The 24,503-nt window shown below is 42.2% G+C and overlaps 2 protein-coding genes across 4 annotated transcripts; one reads left to right on the top strand and one right to left on the bottom strand.

The window, feature by feature from the left end:
• Positions 1 to 12,484, top strand: rhobtb1 (Rho related BTB domain containing 1). Of its 2 annotated transcripts, XM_018760808.2 has the most exons (10): positions 1 to 388; positions 2,197 to 2,399; positions 2,714 to 2,817; positions 6,298 to 6,483; positions 6,817 to 7,775; positions 8,173 to 8,291; positions 10,418 to 10,568; positions 11,103 to 11,191; positions 11,352 to 11,457; positions 11,971 to 12,484. In XM_018760808.2, the coding sequence occupies exons 2-10, from the start codon at positions 2,220 to 2,222 to the stop codon at positions 12,138 to 12,140; spliced, it is 2,064 nt and encodes a 687-aa protein (XP_018616324.1). In that variant the 5' UTR covers positions 1 to 388; positions 2,197 to 2,219; the 3' UTR covers positions 12,141 to 12,484. The 2 variants fall into 2 exon arrangements, with proteins under 2 accessions (XP_018616324.1, XP_018616323.1); XM_018760807.1 differs by lacking the exon at positions 1 to 388 and having other exon boundaries at positions 2,130 to 2,399.
• Positions 12,485 to 19,263: 6,779 nt separating this feature from the next.
• On the bottom strand, positions 19,264 to 24,092 carry cdk1 (cyclin dependent kinase 1). Of its 2 annotated transcripts, none has more exons than XM_018761000.2 (8): positions 24,067 to 24,092; positions 22,267 to 22,316; positions 21,421 to 21,577; positions 21,199 to 21,322; positions 20,282 to 20,452; positions 20,019 to 20,182; positions 19,706 to 19,847; positions 19,264 to 19,622 (listed from the first exon to the last, which is right to left on the bottom strand). In XM_018761000.2, exons 2-8 carry the CDS (start codon positions 22,301 to 22,303, stop codon positions 19,509 to 19,511), a joined length of 909 nt encoding a protein of 302 aa, XP_018616516.1. In that variant the 5' UTR covers positions 22,304 to 22,316; positions 24,067 to 24,092; the 3' UTR covers positions 19,264 to 19,508. The 2 variants fall into 2 exon arrangements, with proteins under 2 accessions (XP_018616516.1, XP_018616514.1); XM_018760998.2 differs by lacking the exon at positions 24,067 to 24,092 and adding an exon at positions 22,965 to 23,029.
• Between the last annotated feature and the right edge of the window lie 411 nt (positions 24,093 to 24,503).

The raw sequence follows: 24,503 nt of genomic DNA on the forward strand, positions 1-24,503 counted from the left end.
AGGAGGGAGGGCTGCTGACGTCACAATGGAAGCCGCAGCCGCGCGCGCCGTGCGCTCGCGAACGGTTTCCTCTATGCGCGTTTAGGACAGAGGGGAAAATAGCGGGAAGGAGAGAGCCAGGCGCGCATCGCATCCATCGTAACGCCGAACGAAAATAAACAACACAAATAATAATAAAAAAACTAAACTTTTTTTTTTTTTTCCCCCCACGGAGAGATAAACACAGAACACGACATGGTCCTCCTGCAGCGTTTCCCCAGCTAACGCCAGGCTCGCTCTGCAGTCCGGTAGCTACTACTAGTACACTATTCTTTTGCTCTCTGATCAATTCTTGGGGGTTTTTCAAAAAAAATTAAAAAAATTAAAAAAAAAAAAAAAACACACAACGGTAGGTGCTTCTTCTGTTTTTTTTTCATGCCCGACACCTGGCTGTGTTGTGGACACCTGGACTGGAGCTGGGTGGTGTCTTTCTCTTGATGAGGTGTGTGTGTGAGTGAGGTTATTCGCGGGTTTTTGTTGGTATTATGGTTCTAAAGCACAATGTTTTGGTTTAATAAATATGAAACTGTAAATCATGTATTTCCTTGCGGCGGTGTTGTTGGTGTTCTGAGTCGAAATTTCAAGTTGGCTAGAAGAAGAAGGGAACAGACAGAGCAAGAATTTTAGTTTGTTTACATGATGTGCTTATTAATTTTGAAATATCGTAAGTTGAAAACGGTCGTTCGTGTTGTTGCTCAGTTTTTTTTTTTTTTATACACACAATTAATTGACGTTAAGGTAATACGACATGCGGTGCGTGAAAATACTAATGACACGTCAGAAATCGAGCTTCACGTGTCACCAGTTAAAACGGCATATTTTTAGTGGCTTCACGTCTTATTCTACAAGGATTACTAGTAGTAGGCGAATGCAGTTTAAACGCCAGTGTGTTACAATACGTTGTGATAACGATAAAATGTGTGTTTTAGCGAGTAGTACGAGTGAAGGATGCGCCTGAATCTTTCAGGCAAAAAGGCGGGCTGCGCGAGGAGGACGCGGGGCGCGTGGCAGCGCGCTGCACTGCAGTTCGGCGCGTGTTTACGTTGCGCAACTCGGCTGACACTCGCACCCGAGCCTCTTGCTCTGGATCATTAATCGTGCTCTTAGTACTGAACACTTGGCACAGGTATCGGGCTACAGTTTATGGTGTGGGGTGTTTTTACCGGTCTCATGGATTCTAACACACACCGGAATGTGGCCTGGAAGTTAATGACTCATTAGTAAAGATGCCACTGTAGGCTACCAGACAGAGAAACCCCAAACACTCACTTTCCTTTTGCATGATTCCCTTGACAATAGGAACAAATTAGTTTTTTTTTTTTTTTGTAATAGCAATTCTTGCTAATGCTTTTAAACCAAGATTTTATGTTCTGTAAAATATGTGAATAGTCTACTGTTTTGACATATAAGAATAGCAATAAATACAATATACTTTCCAAACTGAATTAAAGATTTAAATCGGTCTTGAAATAGGTGTTGTATAATGCATTTGTGATGCTTGACAAGTAGAGAGTTTATACATAACTTATCAGCTGTGAGTAAAACCTTTAATAGAGCAGGGATTTTTGTTATTTGTGTTGCTGATGTTTGATATTCAGCGCTTGGACAAATCTTAACTGGAGGGGGTGGTGACGAAAGAAGGATTAAAGAAAATTAAGTGGAGAATGAATTCTCATGCTGTGAGCAAAACCTGCTTTGTAACACTTTTATCTATATTGGTGGTAAAGGTGTAACATAATCCCTAACTCTAATACATGCAAAACACAAATTAGCTCTGACTGCTTTGTTACTGGTTTTGCAGGTGATTGGGAAGAGTACTATATATTGTATTTATCGTATTATTTATGGGGGGGGTGTGGCGGCGCAGTGGGTTGGACCACGGTCCTGCTCTCCGGTGGGTCTGGGGTTCGAATCCTGCTTGGGGTGCCTTGTGACGGACTGGTGTCCCGTCCTGGGTGTGTCCCCTCCCCCTCCGGCCTTCCGCCCTGTGTTACCGGGTAGGCTCCGGTTCCCTGTGACCCCGTATGGGACAAGTGGTTCTGAAAATGTGTGTGTGTATTATTTATGGTTTTTGTCTTCGAGGAAGCAAATCTTGCATTTTCATCCTGATAATGTAGAATGTATTGTTTTGTCTTTACTGTTCCTTTTGTCTTGAAGGGAAGAAGCCGTTGAACCTTGTTATGGACTACGAGAGGCCAAACGTAGAGACCATCAAGTGTGTAGTCGTGGGAGACAATGCTGTAGGGAAAACACGACTCATCTGTGCAAGGGCATGCAACACCACGTTGACCCAGTACCAGCTCCTGGCCACCCATGTTCCCACTGTTTGGGCCATTGACCAGTACCGGGTTTGCCAAGAGGTGCGGGCTGGTAGTACCACAAAAATTAGAAAATTAAGTAACTTTCTGATCTCCAGCAGTATGAGAGAAGATGGAAGTGTACTGAAATTCTGTGAAATGCATTGAACTAGAAGACACATGCACTAACATGTTAACCTGTTAGATCAAATGTGTTTACTGTTTGTCATTGTCTGCAGAACATACTATACATGGCTTGTGATAAGAAGATGGAGCTGAGTTTCAATAATGTAATCTACTTTTTCAACTTATTAACTTATTGGTAACTTTATGTTGTTTTACTTTGAATTTCATTTTGTGTCTAAATGGAAGTACAGGTGCTGGAACGCTCCCGTGATGTTGTGGATGATGTTAGTGTGTCCCTACGGCTATGGGACACGTTTGGAGACCACCACAAAGACAGGCGCTTTGCATATGGAAGGTAAGTTGGGGATGTGCTTTTAGGGATGCCCACACAAAAGACGTAATCTTACTCTCAACCACATAAAGTCGCCATCCACATTGTTCCTTTTAGCCACTAACAGGGATGACTGATACCGAACAGAACAACTTTCAAGGTCATGGGAAAAATTAGAGTAAATGAGTGAAGGTTAAGAAATTAATAGCCACAGACTTATTTATGCAAAAATTTCCCCTCTTAATTGTTTTTCAATGGAAACCAAATGTCTGCATTTTTCAGAGATGTGTCAGCATAATATCATAAAATTGGCTTTACATAGGAATAGTTCAAACTTGTTAGATACAGTGTATCAGATGGATGCAAAAGAGATTCAGGAACTATGTAACTGCTATGGTGTTTATCACTGTGTGCCATTTATAAATGTATGTTTCAAATACTACATAATCATTGAGAACAGTGGTTCCAACTGCTTGCCTGCTCTTTACAGTGAGCATATTTAATTAACCACGACTATTTTGCACTTAAATGTAATTGTTAATGTGCAAATCGTTAAAACTATGTGACATAGTACACATTTGCTTAGTAATTTAGAAAAGAAACCACAGCAGTGTGGAATTCCAGCCAGCACTGTCACCATCTATGTATCTAAACTTTTGTTTCTGAACTGTAGCTTCCTTGGTGTCAGCTGATGAGACAATTAGGATATAGTGTAAATCAGAAAATGTTTGATTACATCAGTTGCTTGATAAACTGCATGTAATTGACGAAAGTATGACGTGGGAATAATTTCATATTCTGAAGCAATGAGAGGAGGCGATAGTGGCAAGCAGAATTGCAGTCTTAAACTTACATGATCAAAGGTCTCTATTTATCTGATACTTTTCTCTAAAGCAACTTACAGTGTTAAGGTACCTACAGTTATTTACTCATTTATATAGCGGGTGCTGTCTCACAGCGCCTGAGTGGTGCAAGAGAACGTGGTTTCGATCCCTGCTTAGTCTGTGTGGAGTTTGCATGTTCTCCCCGTGTTTGCGTGGGTTTCCTCCGGGTGCTCCGGTTTCCTCCCACAGTCCAAAGACATGCTGTTCAGGTTCACCCATAGTGTATCCACTGTAAGTTGTATCCATTGTAAGTTGCTTTGGAGAAAAGTGTTTGTTAAGTGAGGGGGTGCAGTGGCGCAGTGGGTTGGACCGGGTCCTGCTCTCTGGTGGGTCTGGGGTTCGAGTCCCGCTTGGGGTGCCTTGCGACGGACTGACGTCCTGTCCTGGGTGTGTCCCCTCTCCCTCCGGCCTTACGCCCTCAGTTGCCGGGTTAGGCTTCGCGACCCCGTATGGGACAAGCGGTTCGGAAAGTGTGTGTGTGTGTGTGTGTGTGTTTGCTAAGTGAATAAATGTATATAGTTGGGTAACTTTTACAGGAACAATTTAGGGTAAGTACTCAAGGGCACTACAGCTGTAGGTGAGATCCACACCAGCAACCTTTAGATCCAGAGCCAGCAGCTCAAACCACTACGCTATCAGCCCACACTCTTTCTTCCTGGATATAGTGTGGTGGTCAGTATACACAGGATAAACCCATTTTACATGGCTGTACCACAAACTTGAGGCAGGAAGGTATTTCGTTTTGCCCTTCAAAAGTCATTCTGTTGCTACAATTACATTGTCATGTTGGGGAAGCTTTTCTTTTTATTTCTCATTAAAAAAAATAAAACTCCTGGTATTTCACACACCCCTCGCCCATTATTGCATGCCCCATATACAATTTTTCGGCATTACTGATCCAGGTCTAGAGTGCGGCTGGAAGCTCGCCTGAAAAGTGCAGATATTAATATCACCTGAATGGATGCCCAACCTGCAGGCACTGAGATATGTGTCAGTGAATCAGAGGGGAATAAAATGCCTCCCAGTGAATGTCTGTTAAGTGTACGGTCAGTCCATCTGCCTCTGTGCCCTGCTGCTAGCCCTAGAAACCCAACAATTTGTGTGTTATCTTGCGGACACTTCCTGCGTAGATGTACAAAATACAGTACATAAAAGGCAGTCTTTCTCCCTCTTTCACCTTTAGTTACAGTTGTAACAGCAAACACTTTAGTTGAGGAATGCTGCAGAGGTGCATCAGGTAAATTTTAACGAGTGACTTCATTCAAGAAAAAGCAAACAAAAACAAATGGAGAGTCAATGAAAAGGACCCAGGCTGCCCTATTCCTTTTGGGCTTTTGATAAAAGCGAACACCTTAAAAAAGATGGGTGCTCTGACTTTTAGTGCAAATATACTGGTTCCAGAAATCCATTCATAAGCCTGCGTGTGTGGATACTGTACCTGACTTGGAACTCCTGCGGCAAATTTCTTTTTGCTACTCATTTTCTCAGGGAGTGGCTGCAAATTCATGTCTCAGGCGTTTCTTCTGATGGATTGTGTAAACACTCTTCCCCCCCCCCCCAGAAAGGGTGGTTGCTTCCACTCTGACAATGGTCTTCAAACTGCCGAGTGCATTTAGTCATCACTGACACCTCTTTGTCTGGGGAAAAGACTTAAGTTTCCTACAAGGGGCCTTGCCTGGCAGCTGTTTGAGTTTGTTGCATCATGTTGAAGTATTTATCAGTGTGATTAGCTCAGCAGTTTCTGCTGTACGTTCGAGGGTATTTCGTAACACTAGAGCCATACCAACACTAGCCCTTTGTCAAACCACACCTAAACATCTCGCATAAACATACCCGAGTTTGTCTTGTAAAACCTGTGGCCTGTTCTTAATTCTTCATCCTTCGTGTGTTGCTTAATTCTAAAAGTCAAGGCAAAATGTAGTATTGTGCTGTACCTGTTTTTGTTTATAGGATGCTCTATATACAGGACTTGGCAATGAGAGAAACTGTAAGTCTGGTAGTCATGTAGCTCCTCATGACGCTATATGCATTTTTGATCTGGTTTGCAAATAAAACTGAGTATTGTGTGCCATAGTAGCTGAACCCTTTGCTTGCCGAGTCAGCCAGTGGTGCACGATTCCTTTTGCTCAAAAGATAAGCAAGTGAACCCACATGCTTCTGTTTCCTTAATGTGATGAGCCTTGCTCTTCTCAGGATAGACGGCGTACTAACCTCTCTCCCGGCGGTCTGTGCCAGCGGTGTAACCGTGTCTGCATGGTCTCGTTTTTGTTGTTTTCCGTGACAACCCTCAGCGTGGCAGTCTCAAAAAGCATTGCCAGCAGAGACTCCTTTGCCAAGGCTGTCCAGCCATGAAAGAGGCAATGTTTTCACAACTCTTCGGAGATCAATGTGGCATTTCCTCGAGCTGACATTGAACACGTGGGGAAGTCTTCTGCATGACCGTTGGAGTCTATGGGACTGTGGTGCTTTAGCAGATTCCGCTTGGTGCCTGTGATGTTTGACACGTGCTGGATATTGTAGCATGCCGTCGTTGTCGTTATTTGCACTGCGTCTCTTTTGGGCTTGAAGGAAGAGGGCAAGGTGATGACTTTTGATGCTTTCCCCTCAATTTCCCCCTCAGGTCTGATGTGGTGGTCTTGTGCTTCTCTATTGCCAACCCCAACTCGCTCCATCATGTGAAGACTATGTGGTATCTAGAAATCAAGCACTTTTGTCCACGGACCCCTGTGATTCTAGTAGGGTGTCAGCTGGATCTAAGATATGCAGATCTGGAGGCTGTCAATCGTGCACGGCGCCCATTGGCCAGGTACGGGTCATGCCCAGTCACATCTAGGTTTCTATCTGTTTAAATAACCATCAGCTGCAATAGTGACTTCTGTGTAACCTAGAGCTTTGATAATATGATTGGACTAGATAACTGGACCATTGTCTGTTGGGCTACTACTTTTATTGTAATAAGATGAAATTTAATGTTTTGTTCTCCTTGACTTTCAGTGTAAAACACAACCTTGAAATGTTAATAGTAGCATTGTAAAACTGTGAATGTTAAGAGAATTTAGAGCTTTTTAAATATGAATGTTGTGTGTGTTATGCTGTATATTATAGAAGACAAACTAATTTTGCCTAAATTCCTGAGCAGGCCCATCAAACCATGTGATATATTACCACCGGAGAGAGGCCGGGAAGTGGCCAAAGAGCTTGGTATTCCCTACTATGAGACAAGTGTCTTTGACCAGTTTGGCATTAAGGATATCTTTGACAACGCCATTCGAGCTGCTTTGATCTCACGGAGGCACTTGCAGTTCTGGAAATCACACCTGCGGAAAGTGCAGAGGCCCCTTCTGCAGGCTCCTTTCCTACCCCCCAAGGCCCCGCCACCACTGATAAGGATCCCAGAATGTCCTTCCACCAGCCAGAATGGCCCACAACACCTACTGGACAGTCCTTTCTGTGCTGATGTGATGTTTATTGTGCAGGACCACATCCGCATATTTGCTCACAGGATCTACCTGTCTACCTCATCCTCCAAGTTCTATGACCTCTTTCAGATGGACCTCTCTGATGAATCTGAGTGTTTGGTTGTGACTGAACGGCACGGACGAGACCAACTGATGAGAACCCTCAGCCTTGATACAGAGGAGGACACCGCTGCCACACCCACTCTCTCCCCCTGCTCCCTCAGGGCATCCAAGAGCGATGGCACCCTGAAGATGATGAGTTTTAGTGGGAAGCACAGGAGGACCAAGCTGTCCCTGGCCTCCTGGAGCAAGGCTTTCTACAGCATCCACAGAGAGACAGTCCTCAACCCCGTGACCAACACCCCAGCCCCCATGACGGTGGTCAAGATGGACTATTCCATCCAGCTTGGCCCATTCAGCGCGGTCCTTCGGTTCCTCTATACAGGGGAACTGGATGAACATGAGAAGGACCTCATGAAAATCGCTCAAATAGCAGAGATTCTTGAGGTCTTTGACCTAAGAATGATGGTGGAGAATATCATGAATAAGGAAGGTTTCATGAATCAGGAAATTACGAAAGCGTTCCATGTCAGAAAAGCAAATAGGATCAAAGAATGCTTAGCTAAGGATACTTTCACAGGTAAGATATTCTGCTTGTGCTTGCATTTTTTTTTCTTTTCTTTTGTAGAACATATTTGTAAGTGTACAAGGAAACAGTAATACAACATTTTGAGATAATTTATCCCAAAAGAACACTGAATTTTGTTCCTGTACTGTAATACAAACCAAAAGCATTATTGTTTGGACCTATTGGGCATTTTTGAAAGGTCAATTTTTGATGCATGTTAGACTTTCAGTTACTAAAATCAAACTTGTTCAAAGAAAAACCTTGCAGGTTGTGCATTGTTGTCGATTACTTTTTGTTTAATAAAAGGTCAATCAAGAGTCGTGGGCTAGAGTAGAGATTTTTTTGCCAAAAATTGGTGCAATCCATTCTGTTTGGAGGAAAGCTGTTGATGCAGTTCTCCAACTGGCAGATGTCAAATTCAGTTTGGACGACGGAACCATCCATGCTCACAAGCCTTTGCTGATATCCAGTTGCGACTGGATGGCTGCTTTATTCGGAGGTTCATTCATGGAGAGCTCCAACAATGAGGTATGTTTTAAATGCAACAATGACATTTCTGCTACAGACCAAAGCAGATTTTTTATGCATTTTTTTATTACCCTTCCAAGCATCGATATTGAAAGCCTGCCAGTCGGAAAGCAGATGGTACTAGATCACCACAGCTCATGCCTACACAAGGTTCAACTCAGCAATTTAACATAATCTAATTATGTACCCTTTAAAAGCATACTTAAAGATCTTTGTCAATGCTTAAAAATGAAATGTCTGTCTTCATTATAGCTTCAAATGTCAAAACACCAGTGGAGTGTAATTTACAGTGGGAAAATTGATTTATTTTTGAACAGTTTGACATATGTCGGTACTCCTGAAATAACACTGGCCAACAGAGAAAATGATATCACTGTTATGTTGTAAACATATCACCTGCTTTCTGGTCTGTTTCCTGCTGCAGCCACAGAATGTATTAACTTAGAGATAATTGCATATATTCTTAGGGTCATAATGAAAAGATAACAAACTTGTTGAAGCAGATGTAAGTGAAATGCTCTGATGTATGCCTTCCTGGGTGACACCTGCCCAGCGGTAACAGTGACAGATGTGAACTGGCCCATTCAGGGAAGCCTGTCTCAGCCAGTTGTAGACAGAATGAGCTGCAAAGAACCACCAGGCAGACAAATGTGACAGCGTATCCAGGCAGATGAGGGAGAAGCTGGTGTTGTGAGGAGTCCTTGAAATGTCCTTGATGTCGTATGTATCACAAGTGTAACGCATAGACGAGACCTGCCTGGAGACATCTTAAAGGGGCTCTGTTCCCCAGTTAATATTTCATGCACAGAAACAATATTCATTAGGGCACATTTATATCACAATAGAAGTATTCTCTTAAAATGTACTGTAATGCAGGAACGGCAATACGGACCACCATGTGGCTCTGCATCAGCTTCATCCCAAGGCTGGGTGCTCACAGCATTTGCCCTTGGAAACAGTTTAATTAACTGCATAGTTGTTCCTTTATACGTCAATAAAATATACCCAAAAAAGGCAAGAAATAAATACTGGATGATGTTTTGTTTTTAATGTAGTAGAGATCTTCTTAGCTGGTACTACAGGAATCTGTCAATGTGTTGTGTCAGTCTGTCATATATTCTAAAATTATTTTGCTTAATTTTAATATACAGTGACGTCCAGCATTTGACTTGTTTAAACACCTGGGCATGTGCACAGAGTCTGTTCACGTACACTTGCATTCACGCAGAAAATAGAAAGGTTAGGTATAGATTATTAAACTGCTCAAAGAAATGCCACTACTCAGGGGATTTATTGTACTGCATGTTAATCATTAAATCAACTGGATGTTTTACCGATGTAACTCTGGAATGGTAATTAGCTCAATCTGAAACAGCAGTGTCCTATTATTGACTTAGACCTGCAACTCTGGACCTTAATCATTCCTCAGTTCCTGCCCTGTTACAGTAATATGGGGAACTAACTACATTTCTCATATTTGCAAATAACGTAATCACTTTTGTTGGTAATTTGTTTACAGCGGCTATTTGTGGCAGCCTTTGTCAAAAGTACATAGTATTTTTCATCCTTAGTTTTCTCTGGTATGAAGTGTTGGAGAACTTCACAGAACACTGAGTGAAATCTCACATTTATATTTATCCTGGAACTCTTCTCTCACTCTGAGAACAGAAAACGCCCACAAGCCATACTTATGTGGATGTGTCATCGTATGTGCAAACCTTTGTTTAAAAAAAAAAAAAAAAAAAAAATCACACTCAGGTTAGAAACATCCACTGTGATCTAGCAATGTCATTTATATATGGTGTATGAGAGTAATAATCATACAAGATCAACAACATTCTCACACTGCTTGATGGCAAACCTCGCCGCATTTGAAAACATGACAAAGCACAAAGGGAGCAGGTCTGTGAAAGGGCGTAGCTTCATTTCAGCGCAAAATCTACAAATGAATTTCTACGAAATCCCCTTGTTTTCTGCAACTGTTTGAGAAATTCTAATGCGAGAAGCTTGAGAGTACAGTGCCTGCTGGCTGTGTCGTCCTCCCAACAGGAGGGACAAATTGTCCTCAAAACACTCATCTCCTGCCTTGGATGATACCCCACCCCTCTCCTCACTGTGCATGCCAGGTCTCCTTCCCCAACACCAGCAGGGTGTGCATGCAGGCTGTGCTGGAGTACCTCTATACCAATCAGCTTTCTCCGATGGCAGACCTGGACCCGATGGAGCTGATTGCGCTGGCCAACAGACTGTGCCTTCCTCGACTGGTAGCTCTGACAGGTAGGTGCTACGTTAGCACTCAGCGTGTGGCCTCTCTGCTGGGTGCCGCTCGTGAAAATGCCTTTTCACAGGCGAGCTAGACAGCAGTGTCACGCAAGGGAGGCTTTCCATGACCGCTGGGAAAAGATGGTTGATCTTAGTACTATTCTGAAGTGTCTCATGTCAATTACATGAAAACACTGGCAGATGTACTATAAATTAGAAAGTGATTCTTATATTTAGGCCTATCAGTAAGGTCGTGACGATTCTAGTGGCCCACAACAATTCCAGTAGTGAATTTATTTTACTGGGGGGCTGAACAACATTCTTTCAGTTGAGCCAGAATTCCTAGCTATGCCCTTGCTTATGTTATTCAGCATTTAGAGTTCTTCATAAGTTGCTTATTTTGTTGTTTTTGAGTTGCCATACCTCTTGAGTATTAATTTTTAACATTTTGTTAAGATGTACATCGCTTTGGAGAAAAGCGTCTGCTGAATGAATAAATGTAAATGTAATGTTTATATAAAAAAAGAAAAGAAAATACTTTTTCCACAGAACAATATGCTGTCAACGAGCTGCTGAAAGCCTCGAAAGATGGACAGGATATAGATGGAGAGGTCCTCACCTATCTTGAAATTGCTCAGGTGAGTGGGAGGCTGAAATGTTAGTCACTTACATGAGATTAATGGTTCATACTGTAACTTTGTCCATTAACTTTTACGCAACTTATAATACAGAAAATTTGATGAATTCCATATGACTGTTGCTCACTGAACTTTTTCTGTTGTTTGTTTCACTTTACAGTTCCATAATGCTAATCAGTTAGCTGCTTGGTGCTTACATCATATCTGTACTCATTACAACAGCATTTGTGCCAATTACCGCAAAGAAATCAAGTCCAAATTACCAGGTAAGCATTCCTAGTCCTTTCATAGAATGTTAGGTAGTTATACTGCTACAATATGAAACGATATTCAAAACTATGCTGCAGGTAGATGTTTAAAGTTGACATATATCATAAACAAAAGTGGCTTTGAGCTCTTGAATTTTTAAGCGATACAAACGTATGGAAAAAAGTACCTGAAATAAGTATGTGAACCACAGATGATAAATAGTTGCTAATCAAGATGCAGTGTGGTTCATTTCATTTTTTGCAGTAACACAATTTGCATAATTTAGCAGTTTAGGGGAACTGACTGATTGCTCTTTTCAGTAGTAGAAATAAGTACAAACTAAACCAAAGTTTGCCTATATCAACTTTATAAGTGTATCAGGCACATTATTTCAAACAGGTTACCCTGAACACAGTAAGCAGGGATCCTTCAGGTGATGTCCAGATTTCTGCCGTGTATCTTTATTTAGCCTTTTAAATTTGGTCCATGGCAGAATGAGTAACACTTAGTTTGTTGCACCGTTTGAACAGAAAACCAGGAGTATTTTGAGAAGCACAGGTGGCCCCCGGTGTGGTACCTGAAGGAGGAGGACCACTACCAGCGCGTGAAGAAGGAGCGAGAGAAGGAGGACGTGCTCCTCAATAAGCATCATTCCAGGCGCAGGTGGTGTTTCTGGAGCACCTCAGCTGCGGTGGCCTGACTACGCTGTGCAATTCAACCCTCTGACTGGGCTGTGTAATTGGCCCAATTAATCGGGCCCCATTATTGGGTGATGTGATTGGCAGGAGTATTTGGGCCCCTCTGTGACTGTGGCACTGGTGTGCGATCGAATCCGCTTCAATATTCTCTTGTCTTAACCTTCAGAGGATGTATCTGTTGAAGCACTGGTGTTATTTTATGTATAATGTTGGTCGATAATAACCCTTATCCCGTTTGAAGCACAAATGGTGTGCCCAGCGAATAGGAGTCATCAGACTGTACGGATGATGCCCCCCTCCCCAAATACTGCTTTACACACACAGTGGATGGAGATTTTGTGGATTGTTATGTTACATTTTTTTGTTGTTGGAAGTTTATATTTCAGTGTGAAAATGCAAATTGTGATTGGTAAACAGGATATACCAAGTAATACTTTTAGCTGCATCAGTCGCTGTGCTGCGTATCTGTAATTGTTGATTCATATAGTGAAGTGATATAAGTTCATAACTGACACAGTAGCAATCATTATGAGAATAACCTTGCATTTGAAAAGAACTCGTTTTCAGAAGGCACCTTTTGAAGACCATGAGAGTCCATCATGCGAGTCCTTGGATTTTTGTGTGTATCTTCATTATATTCGAATATTCGATTGTCAAAGTTAGCAAGCGCTGCGCCTATTCCAGGCTTGGATTGAATCCAAAATGTGAATGCAATAACTAGTTGCCTGTATGGAAACACAGCTCTGCTGTGTCAACAAAACACAAATTGTCAGCCCCTGGCACATTTTACCTGGAGCTGCAAAATTTCACACTTTTAACTGCAGATGTGAAAATATTTTTGTACAACGTCTAAAATATGCTGGTGTCACACAGCATTTGCATCTGTCTTTAAAGAAAAATCATAAGAACTATATCTTACAATTAAAATATGACGCTGTATCTTATAATTAGAAGGGCTTAGTACTATAAATTAGTTCAGGGTTTACTTGACATGGACCTAATCTCAACAGTACAAGCTATCTTGCATTTTGTGTGTATTATTCCTGCTATCATTGCACTAGCTGTTACTTGTTTCACAAGTTGTTTATGGTAAAAGAAAACATTTCTCACATAAGGTGGTACTAAATCCTCCAATAGTCTGTTAAGAATATAGTGTGTGTTGATATTGTGAACTATTCCTGCTATTCTGTACGCTTTAAGGTGAAGGTTTGAAATCTTTGAGGAAGGTTGTTCCTGATTCCATGTATAGTACATATAGAAGCTCCATGTGTTTTAGATTTTTTTTTTGACAGTGTCTTAAGTAAGAAAAGATTGATCTTTTTCATCTGAACTGAGCAGTACATCTTGAAACTTGAGAAACAAAAAAGACACAGTTCCAGTTTATCAGGTAGTTTTTTGTTAGTTTAGTTAACCAAAGCAGTCAGTGGAGTGTGTCTCACTATTTACTAGATACCATCTGATTGTCATTGTCAGTGAATGTGCAAAGCGTTTGTCATCAGCTGCTAAAAACCAAGTGGCTGGCTCATTTGGTTCTTCCGTTCCAAGGCCTTCAATCATGCTGATCCTTAAATTGTTTCTTTATTTTTAAAAGGGAACAATATTGAATAAATAATTGATTTTACTTAAGCGTAGTGTGCTTTTTCCAGCTGCCCAGGGTCTGAATGCAGTTTTTTCTACTCTGCGTATTTTTAATATAATACAATGACTTAATATAATTATGGTTCTCTCTTACGCACTTTTAGGTCAATACCAGAGCAACAGACTAGAGGTTATGGATTTTAATACAGTATTAAATACTATTATTGGGGGGTGTGGTGGTGCAGCAGGCTTGGCAAGGTGGGTCTGGCGTTCGAGTCCCACTTGGGGTTCCTTGTGACGGACTGGCGTCCCATCCTGGGTGTGTTCCCCTCCCCCTCCAGCCTTGCGCCCCGTGCTGCCGGGTTAGGCTCCAGTTCGCCGCGACCCTGCTCGGGACAAGTGGTTTCAGTTTTTGTGTGTGTGTGTGTGTGTGTAAATACTATTATTGTATCTTTTACTCTTTCTATACTTCTAAAACCTTAGTAAGAGAAATATGCTCAATATGTATATTTATAGCACCCATCTGTTAGTTATGTTTCACCTGCAAAATGAGTTTATTTTTTATATTACTGTTACACAAGATATATTTTCCTTTGCTATTTTGCTTCTGCAGAAATGTCTCTGTGCTATTTTTGAAGCCAAAACTCTTACCTTCAACACAGCCATCAATCACTGAGATAAAGTGTATAGGCATAATAGATGAAGGCTTTCAGGAATTCTCTGCAGGCATTTGGGTGTTTTATGCCATGGATTGAGTGATAATGCAAAAAATTTGAGAAAGTAACTCAAATGTGCTATGTCGTTATGCACTATTTCAGGCTTTCAAAGATAAATCTGTTATAGTGAAAAATACTAATACTGGAGGATAAAAACCCATTTGAAGAACCCAAGCAATAAATATAATAAACTTAACCATCCTAATATTTGAAGAAATGCACAAGGACTTTGAAACAGGTTTTGCAGGGGTGTGTTTTGATAGGTAAAAAGCCAGAGCAGTATGTGGACTAGAGGTAAGAGGTAAGAACAGTGGGCTTAAAAAGAAGATGGAATGCTGCCAGTGCCTCCTACAGTGGCCAGCTGCCAAAGGCAAGGAGGGGTGCTTGCAAGAAAGTAATAAAAGCACTATAAAATGCAAACAACCTTCAGGAGTGCATGTTAGAGGTCTGTGCTTGAGCTCCATTTAACTTAATGCCTTCTAAAGCCTATTGGCCTTCATCACCTTTACAATTAGAAGCAAGAGAAGAATGTTGCCCAGGTTTCTTCAAACAGGTGAATCTGTGACCTGTAAAGCTGGAACTATATAAATATACACCGATCAGCCAAAACATTAAAACCACTGAGAGGTGAAGTGAATAATATTGATTATCTTGTTACAATGGCACCTGTCAAGGGGTGGGATATATAAGGCAGCAAGTGAAAAGTTCTTGAATTGGGTGTGTTGGAAGCAGGAAAAATGGGCAAGTGTAACGATCTGAGCGATTTGGACAAGGGCCAAATGCTGATAGCTAGACGACTGGGTCAGAGCATCTCCAAAACGGCAGGTCTTGTGGGGTGTTTCCAGTATGCAGTGGTTAGTACCGACCAATAGTGGTCCAAGGAAGGACAACCAGTGAACCAGCGACAGTGTCATCAGAGCCCAAGGCTCACTGATGCATTGGGGGAGCGAAGACTAGCCTGTCTGCTCCAATCCCACGGAAGAGCTACTGTAGCAGAAATTGCTGAGAACCTTAATGCTGGCCGTGATAGAAAGGTATCAGAATATGTAGTGTATGGGACTGCGTAGTTGCAGACCAGTCAGAGTGCCCATGCTGACCCCTGTTCACCGCCGAAAGCCCCTACAATGGGCACGTGAGCATCAGAACTGGACCGTGGAGCAATGGAAGAAGGTTGCTTGGTGTGATGAATCATGTTTTCTTGTAGATCATGTGGACGGCCAGGGGCGTGTGCGTCGTTTTCCTGGGGAAGAAATGTCAGCAGGATGCACTATGGGAAGGAGGCAAGCCGGCGGAGGCAGTGTGATGCTCTGGCCAATGTTCTGCTGGGAAACCTTGGGTCCTGACATTCATGTGGACGTTACTTTGACACGTACCACCTACCTAAAGATTGTTGCATACCACGTACACCCCTTCATGGCAACGGTATTCCCTGATGACAGTGGCCCTGCCACACTGCAAAAATTGTTCAGGAATGGTTTGAGGAACATGACAGTTCAAGGTGTTGACTTGGCCTCCAAATTCCCCAGATCTCAATCCGATCGAGCAACTGTGGGATGTGCTTGAAAAACAAGTCTGATCCATGGAGATCCTACCTCACAACTCGCAGGACTTAAAGAATCTGCTGCTAATGTCTTGGTGCCAGATACCACAGGACACCTTCAGAGGTCTTGTGGAGTCCATGCCTCGACAGGTCAGAGCTGTTTTGGCAGCACAAAGTGGACCTACACAATATTAGGCAGGTGGTTTTTATATATATATGAAAAAACAGTACTTTGCAAAAGTCTTAGGCACTTAGATGTTTCAGAAAAATGTTTTAGATGGTTATTTAATGTCTTCTGCATTAGTGTCAATGGGAAAGAGCATATTTTAGATTTCCAAGCATTCCTTCTGCAAAAAGTTACAATATTGCAGTAAGGGTTTTGTACGTCAAAGTGTACACACACGCAGAGGCTGAAACCACTTATCCTAAGTTGGGATGCGGCCTAACCTGGCAACGAAGGGCGTATGGCTGGAGGGGAAGGGGACAAATCCAGGACGGGACGCCAGTCCATCGCAAGGCACCCCAAGCAGGACTCGAACCCAGGACCCGCCAGAGAGCGGGACCTGGCCAAGCCCGCTGCACCATGCGGTTGTTGATGATGGATGGTTACTAAGCTTCGTAGGAAGTTTATTAATTAGCATTATTTCTGAAAGCATTTTAACTTTACAGCTTTTCACTCAAGTGCCTAAAACTTTTGCACAATACTTTGTGTGTGTGTGTGTGTGTGGGGACCTGGAACTAAATGACTTCACAGTCTCCTTTTGCCTCCTGGATCAGTGAAGGCAAAGGTATAGTTTTAAAAAACAGACATAATGTGAAGGGGACTAGCATGACACTCTTGCTCCAAATTTTTGCTGTAATGAACGTAAATCACTGCAATAGACTGGTGTCCTGTCCAGCGTTAACCTCGCAGAGTCTTGTGCCCCAGCGGTTCTGGGATAGGCTGTGAACCCGTGACCCTGACCAGGACCAGTGGTTAATGAATGGGGGTGAGTGAATGAAGATAAATCAGCGAAACAAGCAGGTGCCATGTGCTCCGTAAATGTGACCTGACCCTAATTAACGCAGCGGACTCCTTCAACATCGTGTTTGAAAAGCATAAACCAGCTTCCGTGCTGAAGGAGCTGTTGGATGTTGCACGGAATTCACTTCCCAGGTATGAAAGGTAAGAGCTGTGCTGCGTCTTTCCGATGAAACCCCTCTGGATTCAGGTTTCTCATGTATTGCATGTATAAATGATATCAGTGTGTAACGTCTACAACACAACACACTGAAAGAAAAAGGAGACGTGAAAAACCCGGCCAGTAAGAGCAGGAGCCAATAAGGATGAGAGTAGCCAACAAAAATAAACTTGCCAAGGTTTGATTTGATCATTATAGATGAACATATTCGGGATTTGTTAATTGCCTGTAACAGTTCATTACCATTATCACCGTCTGGACGGTTGGTGTTATACGGACAAACATCTGTGCTGTCTGGTTCCAACGAGGTAACGCTCGGCTCCCTCGTGTCTGGTACGTCAGGCTGAAACCTTATCGGAACAAAATCTCATTATATAACTTGACTTGCTAGGGAGAAATGCATGGTGTGTGTGTGTGTGTGGTGTGTCATGTGTCCATTTTTATGACAGGAGGATTCTGTTAATACCCTCACTTGGCAGGCCAGTCCACAGGGCCAAACCACCGGGCGCACTGGAGAAGTCATCGATGGAGTCTGTAATTACAGCATCTCACACACACTTTTACCTCGCTGAGGTCAGGGCCGTTGAGCAGCGACTAGCAAACAATGGCGAGACAGATCTATTGCTTGTCAAGTTGCACATCTGTTTCAGGAATACAGAAACTCTGCATTGAAAATAAAAGTAATAGATCATGCTTAGCTAATGGGGGTCCTTTTCCTTGGAATTCAGACTCGCGCATTAAACACGAGGACGAGGGGACTTGTGAAAAATGCCACTTAAGCGACAGTCAATCAAAGCTCTAAACAAAATTAATCTTTGCGATTAAGGATGGGGAGGAAATGACGGCTTAATGGACCAACATTTACACCGATCTGTCAATGCAGATTTGCGCCGCAAGCCTTCTGAATTGAGTCAACACCTGCAGGAGCACATGGCTTGAATATTGTATTTTTGAAGCGACCTTAACTTAACCTTAAGGAAATGGCTTCGCGAAACATGACTCATCTTTCAGAGAGCATGACACAAGTGCTTCTTTTCCTGGTGATTTCACTGATCTGCAGACATTTCACATTCAGCCCATATTGAGAACTTATCCAGAAAAATTAAGAATAATTAAAATAAATGAATCTGATTCAGCTAGTCATTTTTGGTCTGAATGCAATGTTGCCTTTCTCCACATGGAAGGGACTGACTCACTAATCCACAGCAAATGTTCTCACAGAGACACCAAGTGGCCAAACTCTAAAGAGACACTTTGGATGGTCCCTCTCCCTAAACGCACATCACATCACAGAAGCTCCTATCATAGATCATACACCGTATCCACAAGATTGCAAATGCATTTCTGTTGCTTGTTGCCAAAAGCAGAAATGCCAACAGAAGAGTTACTCTTCAGACAGTATAATCACCATTAAAACTGGAGTGAAAGGCAGGTAAACCAGTTTCTCTTATAAAAAGTCCCCGACGGATTTTTTTATACAGTTCTGTATTCCAAATTTAGCTTTTTTTTTTTACCCATCAGTGCTGAAGGCTTTCTGGGTGACATGTCAGAAGAGGGAATGTGGCAACCATGGCAACTTCCTCTTCAACAGAACCCAGCGTTCAACATACATGTCAACCCCTTTAAGACTCTTAAACCACTAAACGCTTCCATTGCAGCATACATGGCTACAGATGCAAATACCAAAAATAAAAACCCGTTTAAAATGTTTATTCAAATTCACGAATACATCTAATGGTATGTTCAGAAACAGTACTGCCATATATTAGACAGTCAAAAAAGAAAATATGTGGAATATGAACGACCCAAACTATAACAGTTCCCTGGCAGCGGTAAAGCCAGTACGAGAAAGCACTTTATTTTTGGCATTTGCAGAGATACAAAGAACATTTCATGGCTGACTTTGGAAGGGAACGGACCAGCAGTTTGTGCGCTGATCTGAGATCAGATCCCCAAAACAATCAGGCAGGATTTTAATGTAAGTTTCAGTGTAACCTAAACTGCAAAACATTTTGCTCAATCTGCTGAACTGCAGTCCTGGAAAAGCTCCTTGAAGCACCCCCATTTGGAGTAATTGAGGAAAATGATCTCATCACAGGAAATGTTAAAATTTGGGTTTAAAAGTGCACTTTAATGAAACAATTCACAAACAAATATACACAAAACTGCATGTCAGAGAACCCAAATAGCATATGAACACAGCTCTAAAACAGGGCTATTTACAGAAGGCCTCCAACCTGAGTTGTTAATTTAGTGGATAACAAAAAAAAAAAAAAAACAAAACATGAATATAACAAACAAACAAGGAAAAACCATAACTGAAAAAGTGGAAAATTATTTTTTCCCCACTCATATTTAGTACTTGATTGTGCTGGCAGGAAGAGTGCTTTTGTCAAGGTCATCAAAGTAAGGGTGACTCATGGCCTGTCTGGCAGAGATTCTCTTAGGAGGGTCATATATCAGCATTTTCTGTTGAGGAAAAAAAAAAACTATGTTAATTAGAACAAACAAGACAAAAGTTGAAATAGAATAAGAGGAAAAAAAAAAATTACCGAAAGCAAATTTATTCCGTCATCATCCAGATTCTTCACAACAGAAGAAAGATTGCAGGACTTCCACTTAGGAAATGTGTTCTTATAATCCGGAAGTGACTCCACATCTGGCCACACATCGTTGTTAGGAGTTCCAAGTGTCCTGCAATTACAAAACGAATCCCCACTCTCTTCCAGATAAGCCACATGCACAAACTACAAAGACTCCAGACAATGAGCCTTGAAATAAATAACATTTTCTCAAGCTCAGTCACCACCATCACACATTTGTCAGGAGGACACCCATAAGCCTAAGTTTTGAAGCCCAACATACCTGAAAATCCTGAACAGTTGATCAATTTCAGAGTCTCCGTGAAACAGAGGCTTCTTTGTGGCCAACTCGGCAAAGATGGTCCCGATACTCCAGATGTCCACCGGTGTGGAGTAGCGGGAAGCTCCAAGCAGCACTTCAGGTGCCCTGTACCACAGGGTCACCACCTATCCAGACATGGATCGCACATTAGACACAAGACATCACAGCAACACCTGGATAGGAAAGCTGGAGGAGATACCTTACCCCAACCGCTCTCCATTTACCTCATGAGTGTAAACACGCACTGGGACCCCAAAAGCTCTGGCCAACCCAAAGTCAGCCAACTTGATCACGCCTTTATTGTCTATCAGCAGATTCTGTGGCTTCAGATCTCTGTGAAGGACTCTGCGGCAGTGGCAGAAGAGGATTCCCTCCAAAATCTGATACAGGTAACTCTACAAGAAAACAATGTTTAATGTACAGAAGCTATGGAGAGAGAAATTATTAGAAACATCAAGGGAAATCAAATCTCGCATTGCGGCTCAGCCTAAAACAAGTAGGAAGTGACTGATGTGGGATCACATGGTGAACTCTGGATCAGTAAAGACCCTGGTAAGGGCCTGAAAGACAATCAAAGCACCAGCACCCCAACAGCTAAGGAACTGAATTGTTATCCACACCCCTAGCAAGAGCATTATGCTCCTCCCCTTGCTGCTTCTTGGTGGTCCCGATGACGAGAAACCCAAAATCAGAGGTCTGTTGCTTGTCAGGCTCGGTCCTGGTGGGGTGGAAGGAACTACCTCCGAATTGCTCACTTGTACAAGAACGAGTGACTCGTTCTTACTAGTGCATCTAGCTTTGTAAGCCACTTTGGGTACATAAGATGTGGACTGCGTACCAGAAAAACTGGTATCAGACCAGTATCCTCTCTTTCACTGAAAGCACTTTGTTAATTCCAAGTTGTACTTCAATTGTAATTGCGCATCTAAATGCCCAAAGGTCACAGGTTTGATTCCCACCTCGGGCTGTAATACCATTTAGCAAGGTACTTACCCTAAATTGCTCCAGTAAAATTACCCAACTGTATAAATAACTAACTTAACACTTAGTCGCTTTGGAAAAAAGTGTCAGCTAAATTAATAAAAACATAAGAGATAGAAACAAAGACCAACTCAGTGACAGGATGCAAGCAGTTCCGTACCTTCACCAGCATGGGCTCCATATACTGTCCAGATGGTATGGAATCCAGATATTTCTTTAAGTCCATGGACAGGTACTCAAAGATGAGGTAAAGTCTGGACTCTTGCATCAGAACATCCAGAAGGCTTGAGGACAGATTAGGGAAGATGAGTCCATCACACTTCTCTACCTAGAGCTTCCAATGTGACCTTCAAAGAAAACTGCAGACGTACTCTGACCTTACCACACAACGTTGGGATGCTGCAGCTCCTTAAGCAGTGAGATCTCTCTCACAGCAGTGCTGGGAACGCCCTCCTCCTCACTCTCCAGGCGGATCTTTTTCATGGCTACCACCTGGCCTGTGGACTTGTGCTTGCCTTTATACACCACACCATACGTACCTTTACATTGAAAAAGAGTTGTTTCAGAACGAAAAGAAGTACAATGACTTTTACCTAACACACACAGCAGGGTTCCAAAAAAAAAAGAGAAAAAAGTTGTGGGTTGTTACAAATTACCACAATGAAACACGAGTACTTTAGGCAGCTTAATGGAGCGAAGAAACCAAACACAAGGCCCGATCAGACAATTTGGAGACTGACTGTAGAGCATATGTCCGGTGTGAGCTGTGGCAGTGGCTGATCATGGTCAAGGACACCTGACCATATATCAGTAAGATGGTGAGCCTCTTCAGTCCTTCAGTCATCACACCCATCAGTTTAAGTCCTATTTTGTGATGGTGGCAAAGAGTGATGTTTCTTCAACTGCGCAACAAAGATGCCACACCAAATTTCGGGTAAAGCTGGAAAAAGCGGCCAAGACACACCGGAGCAAGTGATGACATTGTACCTGCGAGACCGAGCCCTGCTCTCCAAGGCGAAAAAAAATGTACAGCTGCCGCTTTGAAGACAATGCCCAAAAATCATTCCTGCACATCTCCGAGAACTTTCTGGAATGCTGCAACGAGTACCTCGTGTAAAATACTCCAAGAAGAAAAATGCCTCCGCCCCCTCAACCCCCAGGAATCCTCAAATTGTAAATAAGAGGTGTCGTCTCAAAGCCTTTCAACTGACCTTGCAGAAATACTCACCTTCTCCAATTTTTTCTATCTTCAAGTAATCCTCCATTTGGGTTAGTCTTCTGGTGAAACAAAAAGCATGGTATTACCTTCCTAAAAAGAGGCTGTTCACCACAGGTAAGTCTGAGTAGAGATCACACACAGCCAGACATTTAATCATGAAAGTGACTATCATGTGTACAGCTGGGTAGTAACACAGGATGAACAGGGACTCGAACCAACAACCAGAGCCTCGGGTGGCTGAGGTTACTACATGTCCATCCATGCACACTACAATGTACTGTATACAACCACAATATATGCTCCATTATGAAACGCTACAATAAAAATAGACAAAATGAAATGTCACCTCCAAGTATTTTTTTTAAATTAATGGACTCGCACGACAACGTGCACGTGCCGGGAGGGAGCCACATGTTGACAGATTTCAAACTCATCAACCGCCTGTACACCACTTTTCGAACGCATTTACGATGGGAACACACAAGTCAAGTGACTTTTAGTTTACGAAACGAAAAATCTCCTTTTTAAACTAAGATGAACAACTAGAACTTCCGGGAAATGAATGCGCAACCGGCCGCTTTACTAAAGTTTAAGAGTGTATTTAACTTCTTAAGTTCAGAAATACGTCTGATTTTTTTTTTTTTTTAAATTGTATAACCCTGGCATGTAAACGATAAACAAAAATAAAAGATAAATAAGCAACAAACCTTGGGATCAAACTTGTTCACTGAGGCAACTCTCCTACCGTCCAACCAGCAGCACTGAACCGAACAGCTACATTAAAGGTTTTGAAACGGGCAGCCTTGACGCCGTTCAAATCCAACCAATCGCGTCGCTCGGTTTCTTTTAAAAGGACCAATGGGAGAGTTGGGGGGCGGTGCGGAAAGGCGCAGCTATAGGGTGCGGCAAAGGCAGAAATAACGCCGAGAGAAGAGACGGGCGGTGCTGGAAACCGAACTATTACAGGTGGTGCAGGAAACAAAATAAATCTTTGTTTTTCAGAACTGAGTCTTTGAAACAACTGGAGGTGGTAGGTTGTTGTGGGTTTTTTTTTTTTTTTTTTTTTTTTCCCCTCCCCTCTTTCTTTCATGAAACGCCTAACTAAGTTATGTTCATATACTAAATACAGAACGGCTTTCCACCTTGTTATCGTTATCTATAATTATGCAAGGATTTCTTTTTATTGCAAGTTTTCTTGGAGAAAGGTTGTCAGTCTAATGAATTCACTTCTGACACTTGTCTTGATTGACATTAAGTGGGTGATTGTCAAGGTTTTTTTTTTTTTTTTTTTTTTTTTTTTTTTAAAAATTGTATGGGAACCTATCCCTAGGAATCACTTTGTATAATTTGATTTACTATTTTAATGCAAATACAAATGTAAATTTGCCAGTTGTTTACCACCAAATGTAAATTAAATTTGCCAGTTTTACCACGGTTACATTTGTAACCATGGTTTCCAACAATGATTACTATTATTATTGATAATTGACTAGTAAGAACATTCATATGTTTATACTGTGCATTTAAAAGCATCCTCTCAAGCTTTACAATTAAAGACATATAGATGATAACCCAAATCAATTTACAATCAATACTAGCACTTAATACAAAAACAACAGAATCCATCCATTATTAGTAACATCTTGTCCAGTGCAGTTGTTTTGAGTCCATCCTGGAAGCATTAGGTGTTGAGGTATATGGACTAATTCACTTCATGATGCTGCTAGAAATGATATTACTAGCAGTAATGCTAATAATACATAGCACAGACACACACACACACACACTGTAGGGACAGTTCACACTCACCAATTCACCTGAAATGCATGTTTTTGGGCTGTGGGAGGAAACCCACAGAAACACAGGGGGGGTCATGCAGACACCACACACAGTGAGCTGGGCTGTGACCTGTAACACACATGGAAGTTTTGCATGGTGACAAATCCAGGCGCAAAGTTTATCTGCAGCAAAATGAACGTGAGGAAGAAAACTAGAAAGTAGCAAGGAACTCAAACACTCTGGAAGCTGGCCAGCAGTCTCCAGTCAGTAAGTCCACAAGTGCCCGGGGGGGGGGGTTGGTCTGTCCTGCGTTTCCTCTGAAATAACTTCTTGATTGTACTATGTGGAAGTAGAGCAGGGCAGCAGACTGAGATGTGAGCAGGTGGAACAGAGGATCTCAGGTGGTTTCGGACAGAACCCAGGTTTGAGACACCTGCTGTCCAACAGTGCCACACACAAAAAAAAAA

Source organism: Scleropages formosus, chromosome 24 (assembly GCF_900964775.1).
Source record: "Scleropages formosus chromosome 24, fSclFor1.1, whole genome shotgun sequence".
Taxonomy (NCBI): Eukaryota; Metazoa; Chordata; class Actinopteri; order Osteoglossiformes; family Osteoglossidae; genus Scleropages; species Scleropages formosus.

Coding starts and splice junctions, on each gene's coding strand:
- rhobtb1 (XM_018760808.2), top strand. CDS start 2,220: ATGGACTACGAGAGGCCAAACGTAGAGACCATCAAGTGTGTAGTCGTG. Junction 2,818..6,297: donor AGGCGCTTTGCATATGGAAG/GTAAGTTGGGGA, acceptor TTTCCCCCTCAG/GTCTGATGTGGTGGTCTTGT. Junction 10,569..11,102: donor TCGACTGGTAGCTCTGACAG/GTAGGTGCTACG, acceptor CTTTTTCCACAG/AACAATATGCTGTCAACGAG.
- cdk1 (XM_018761000.2), bottom strand. CDS start 22,303: ATGGAGGATTACTTGAAGATAGAAAAAATTGGAGAAG. Junction 19,848..20,018: donor CAACTGTTCAGGATTTTCAG/GTATGTTGGGCT, acceptor TTGTAATTGCAG/GACACTTGGAACTCCTAACA. Junction 19,623..19,705: donor ACGGAATAAATTTGCTTTCG/GTAATTTTTTTT, acceptor TTTCCTCAACAG/AAAATGCTGATATATGACCC.